Source organism: Brassica oleracea, chromosome C1, assembly GCF_000695525.1.
Source record: "Brassica oleracea var. oleracea cultivar TO1000 chromosome C1, BOL, whole genome shotgun sequence".
Lineage (NCBI taxonomy): Eukaryota > Viridiplantae > Streptophyta > Magnoliopsida > Brassicales > Brassicaceae > Brassica > Brassica oleracea.
Window position 1 is genome coordinate 28624533 of NC_027748.1, and position 5610 is coordinate 28630142.

The 5610-nt window shown below is 31.8% G+C and overlaps 1 protein-coding gene across 1 annotated transcript; it reads left to right on the top strand.

The window, feature by feature from the left end:
* Positions 1–3415: 3415 nt before the first annotated feature.
* LOC106302010 (putative FBD-associated F-box protein At1g61330) lies at positions 3416–5208 on the top strand. Its single transcript, XM_013738520.1, is given in 4 exon segments — positions 3416–4009; positions 4011–4317; positions 4673–4837; positions 4921–5208. Coding segments are annotated over 4 exon segments (1347 nt in total). The 5' UTR covers positions 3416–3422.
* The last annotated feature ends 402 nt before the right edge of the window (positions 5209–5610 follow it).

Sequence of the window (5610 nt, forward strand, 5' to 3'; positions counted from 1 at the left end):
GGAATGATCGGGATCGGAATGTTGTTCTGGTGAAGATGCGGTCCGACGCCGCTTGGTTGGATTGGATGAAGACTCCGACGAAGACGAGTCTTGCTTCCTCTTCTTTTCTGCGGTTTCAGTCTTCTTCTTTGCTGCATCTCTTTTTTTTTCACGGCTTCTCTCCTCCTCTGCACCGCTGCAACTTTCTTCTTCTCCGCCGCAGACTTGTTCTTCTTCTTCTTCTCCGGCGCACCTTCCTTGTTTGTTTTTCCGGCGAAGCGAGTCTTAGGAGCCATAGTTTTTCAATGAGTGACACGAAACAGAGAAATAGATGAGATTCAAGGGACCAACTTCAAGATGATTGTTACAGAGTTTGATTAGTGAGGGGAGATTGAGGGAGATAGTGATTTGAGATTGTCGATTGTGTTTAGATTTGTGTTTCTTGGTTACGTCGAAGAAAAAAAAAATTAGGGATTTAGGGCAAAACAGATGGGTCGGGTCGGGTTATTAGTAATTGGGTGGGTAGAATGGTTGGGTTTGTAAATATGTTGAAATTTTAGGTTTTCTGGTATTTTCAGCTGAATTTCGATTTATTATTAATTTATTAAAGAATTAGAAATAGAAGTGTCCTATTCCAGATTTTTGTGTGCCCATTTGGTCCATCTCAGCATTTGATTCATACACGTCTATGCTTGTGAAATTCTTGAAGAAGATGGGAGGGAGCAAATGGCCTTTGATCTGTACTGTGCTTGTGCTAGTGGTTACATAAATCTCGAGAAGTAAGTTCTTGCTTACCTCAAAATACTTCCCAAGTTAAAGTTCCATTGCACATGGATATGTTATTAATAATTTGTCTGTAGGATTGATGCGTTTCTGAAAATGATCAGAACGGAACTGCTAGCTGGTTGTTCACAGTCTATAATGAAAGCTACATCGGTCAAATCAAGAAAATGCAAGTTCAGATGAATGCTGGTGAAGATCTCGACTAGGATGATCTCATTCAAAGATTCTCCTCTTTGTAAAGATTAAGACTCCTACACTTTGCTTATGTTCAAGCCAGAGTACTTAAAGAAAGTTATCATTTTGGTCCGATCCTTGGTTATGTAAATGATTTGATTATAAAGGCTCTGAATTCAGTTTTGTGCTTGTTTCTATACTAAAAGTCTAAAACCCACTTGAGCACTCTTCCAAGCCTTTGTTTTAATTTGTTAAAATCTTCTGGTCATACATGTTTAACATATTCTGGTAATTTCTTCATTTGCGGTAATGTTAGCGAAACCTTCGTATATCTGCGTATCAATATCATCTTCGTAACTAGTTTTGTCGTTCACTGCTATAGTTTCACTCTTCTTTCCTTTATGAACACCAAATAACCATTTGGATTTTCCAGATATCTATTTACCACAAACAACTTTTACATGAGACATGAATGAAAAGGAAGGAAATTTATGACATAAATCGTAATTCCATCGAAGACAAACACGTATGGTACTTTTGTAGATTAGGTTGTTTTTCTTGGTTTAAATTATAGTTTTGGTTATAATTTGATTTACTTAAATTTAGTTTGTTGGTTAGAAAGATTTTGGTTTAATTCAATTGAAACTAGTATACTGAAAAATTTCATAATTTAATGGTTAAATCCAGTTTTCAATAACCAGTATGGTTACCTGTGGCCAAAGAATTAACAAATCTGTGCCAATGTATTTTTTTTCTTTTCAAATTGCATTAAATATGTGGTCAAGGGATAAATAAATTTATCAAATTAATATTAAATCAGTCAAAATTAAGTAAATCTGCAATGAAAAGATAATAAATCTATCAAATCCATATTATATTTGTCAATATTACGTAAATATGTGGTCAAGGAATAATAAATCTGTTAAAACCTAAATAAATCTGTTAAAAATAGGTAAATCAGTGGCCAAAGAAAAATTAATCTATTGAATCTTATAAAAATCTGTTAAAAGTAAGTAAATTTGTCGGCAAAAAACTAAATTAAATTAAATTTGTAAAAAAATTCATAAATCTGTGACCAGAAGTGACAAATTCGTAGAAATCTAATTAGTTTATAGCATTTAAGATAAATCTGCCACACAAAAAAGTTAAAATAAGTTTGCAATTACATAAAACATGAACAAAATAAGTCTACTAGTAATGCCATTTTTGTAATTATTAGTTCTATATCAAAGGAGCTGGGGTAAAACAGGTATGAAACAAAATTAGTAATTATAATAAATTAGAGTTTTTCTAGTAATCAGCTAATGAATTAGGGTTAAACTTAATTTTTCCGCTTAATTTATTAATAAAATAATTCGAAATATTTAAACTCTCTTTCTTACGTTGAACATCTTGTACTCCGCCTAAAAAAGCTTTTGCTGTCAACTCTCTTGGCGATTCTGATGATCACTTTCGGCAATATGAACCATTTCATTTGATGAAAAAGATATATGAAGAAGAAAAAAAGAAGAAGATCGTTGAATCAATGTAACTCAATGTCAAAAACAAGATAAGTTTAGATAAAATCATTTAGGATTGCTTTTAAGGTTTTCTCAGATTTAAAACATAGAATACATATTAAAAAAAGATAAAACACATATATAACGATAGAGTATAAATTCTAATGTGTTTAGAACATATCATACATGTTAGGAGTAGTTGTTTTATCTATAATATATGATAGAGTAAGAGACAGAACATAAACGAATGTTATCTATATTTTTCAACAATGAAGTAAAAAGCCTACAATATATGTTGTACTTTATAATAATAAAGAGGCTTGGTTAGAACTGAGGTACACATATTCTATATTTAGATATATCATAGAGAATATTTTAAAATATGAATTATAACATTTTTAAGACGTAGAAGCTAGATCAATTAGAACGTTTATTTAATATTTGTAAAAAAGTTATAATATGCAATCTAGCAAATCTAGATCAAAATATCCAAATTGTTTTTGAATTCAATTTTTGAATTCCAAAACTTGTAAAATATTATAATGATCATATTGATTTCCATATTTTTTTATTTATATATAGTTATAATAATGTTTTGGTATTATGAGGATAATTATTTTAAAACTGACTAGTTAATACAAAAGTATAAAGAGACAAAAACATTCTCATTATGGCCTATTTTGTGGATTTCTCATTTATAAAAAGGTTAAAAAAGCAGACTAAGAACTTGTTCTTCACTAAAAAAACTTAAATTCTCAATAATGGTAACTTTATATTTTATACAAAAAGACAAACAGAAAAGAGACTACAATTCAGTGTCTCCTAATTTGTGAATATATACTGCCTAAGTGGTTCATTGACTATATTACTTCCATTTACAAAAGCAAAACACAAAAACATATCCAAAGCTTCTTTTTACCATGAAATCATATATAAAGATCATTACTACTGAAGAAATAATTTATCATTCCAAGAAAAATATTAAAAATGTCAGAGTCCCCAAATAAGAAGATCAAACGTACTGTCGAACTGCCTGACGATCTCACTCTAGAGCTGCCTGAACATCTGGTGGAGTACATCATATCAACGTATTTCCCCATCCAATATGTTCTACAAAACCGTGTAGTGTCCAAAACATTCAGGGAAGCAGCGATTCGATCCCGAGACCTTGATTTCGGCAGGATATACTCCAGGAGACGTAGTCAATCAGCGGTTGTACGTATCATTGAAGAGATTTTTAATCAACACAAAGGATCAGAAATCAACCGATTTGTTCTGATTCTCAATCATCTTGGCGTAGAGGATAAGGTACTCTCGTGGGTAAAAACATGCCTAAGTAAAAACATTCAAGAGCTGACGTTAGACTTCTCCAAATCCAAGAAAGTTATGGATCTGTGTGTTGATTTCTCGGCCATCAAGACTCTAACTGTCTTGAAGCTAAGGTGGTGTAAATTCGAAATACCGAATAATACCCCAAAGGGTTTAAGACTCTTGAGGTCCCTTGCGCTCATGAAGTCCAAGGTAACACCAGAGATGATAGATGCAATCTTCAGCAATTGCTTTCACCTCGAGACTCAGATGGATAACGCATGGGGTATTGAGCATCAATGCTCACAATCATAAGAGGTTCAAGGAACTGGTCCTGTATTGTATGCCTAATCGCTTGCAAATCATTTTAGATGCACCTACTCTTGAATGCTACAAGTATGAAGAATTTGTTAGGATTCTTGACTTTTCAAGAGTGGACGCACTTAAGGAGGCGAAACTCCATTATATCCAGAATTACAATTGGCGTTATTACGATTCGTCTAACATGGTGCTTGCTAACATGGTGGCCTATACAGGAGTTCATGTCCTCTCAACGACAAATATCTTTCTTGAGGTAAACTTTTTTCGAATTTACTTTTCTTATATTTATAAAAGTGTTTCCTGTTTTTATTGCAATATCTGAGGAAAACTTATATACGATATCATTTTTCCACAAAATGAAATATAGGATAACTTTACAGATAAAGACACTCTTGAATGAATTTTTAGAGTTCCTTTTGCAATTTTGCACAAACTCTTTAGGTGATCAGCTGATCATGATAGAGGATGTTCATCTTAGATAGACTATGCAACATTCACATGCGTTTGTTTCCTGTGTTTATATAACTCACTTCCTTTTGTTTATAACTTTGGGGGTCTTGGTTTATGTACATGAATTTTTATGTTTCCTATGACATGTATATATATAGGCATTCAAGGAAAGATACATAGAGGGAGAAATGAGAAGCCCGATTTTCAAATTTTTGAACTTGAAAGAATTCTGTATTCTTTTTAAAGCTCCAAACTTGTGTACTCTTTATCACATTTCTGAATTCCTCAAAAGATCCCCTAAGGTCGAAAAGGTTTTGATCGACGTACGTATCTCTCTATCTATCTCAAAATCAATAATTCTCTAACTCTTATTAAGTTCATTAAAATTCTCGTTTGGTAAGCGCAGATTAAGAAGTTCACATTTGAACCTGGTATGCTTTGGATAATTCATCAAAAGTCATATATGGAGAGCAGCAACTACAAGTTTAACTCTATCAAGGAAGTCACGATTGATGGCTACAAAAACCATTGGCATGAGCTTGATATAGTGGAGTTCTTTTGCGGGCACGCAAAATCGCTAAAGAAGTTAAAGTTGATCATGCCAAAAAACGTTAAGAAAAGAGCTCGCGGACTCGATTATGCTAGGTTGGATTACATAAGAAGCAGATTTCCGTGTGTTAAAGTGGAAGTTTAAATTCAGGATATGACCAAGCATGGCAAACTATAATAGCTCTTTTGATATGTTTTTAAAAAAAAAAAATTAATGTTATTCTCTGAGATTTGAACTCTTTTGTTTTTAGTTTTGGTATTGTTTAAGTTATAAACTATGTCATGATCAGCGTAATCTCACAGATTTATTTTCTAGCTAATGGAATAAAACATATAAATAAATAAATAATATGATGTGTGGTGTTATATAATTTTGTTCTATAATATTTATTTTATCTAAATTAATTAACATTATTATAATTTATGCAAATTAATAGTGAATCAGTTATTTTATAAATCTGTCGAAATATTAGGAAAGTAAAACTAATGAATTTGTTAGGTTATAAACATACAAAATAAGATGTATCAAATTTAAAAACATACAAAA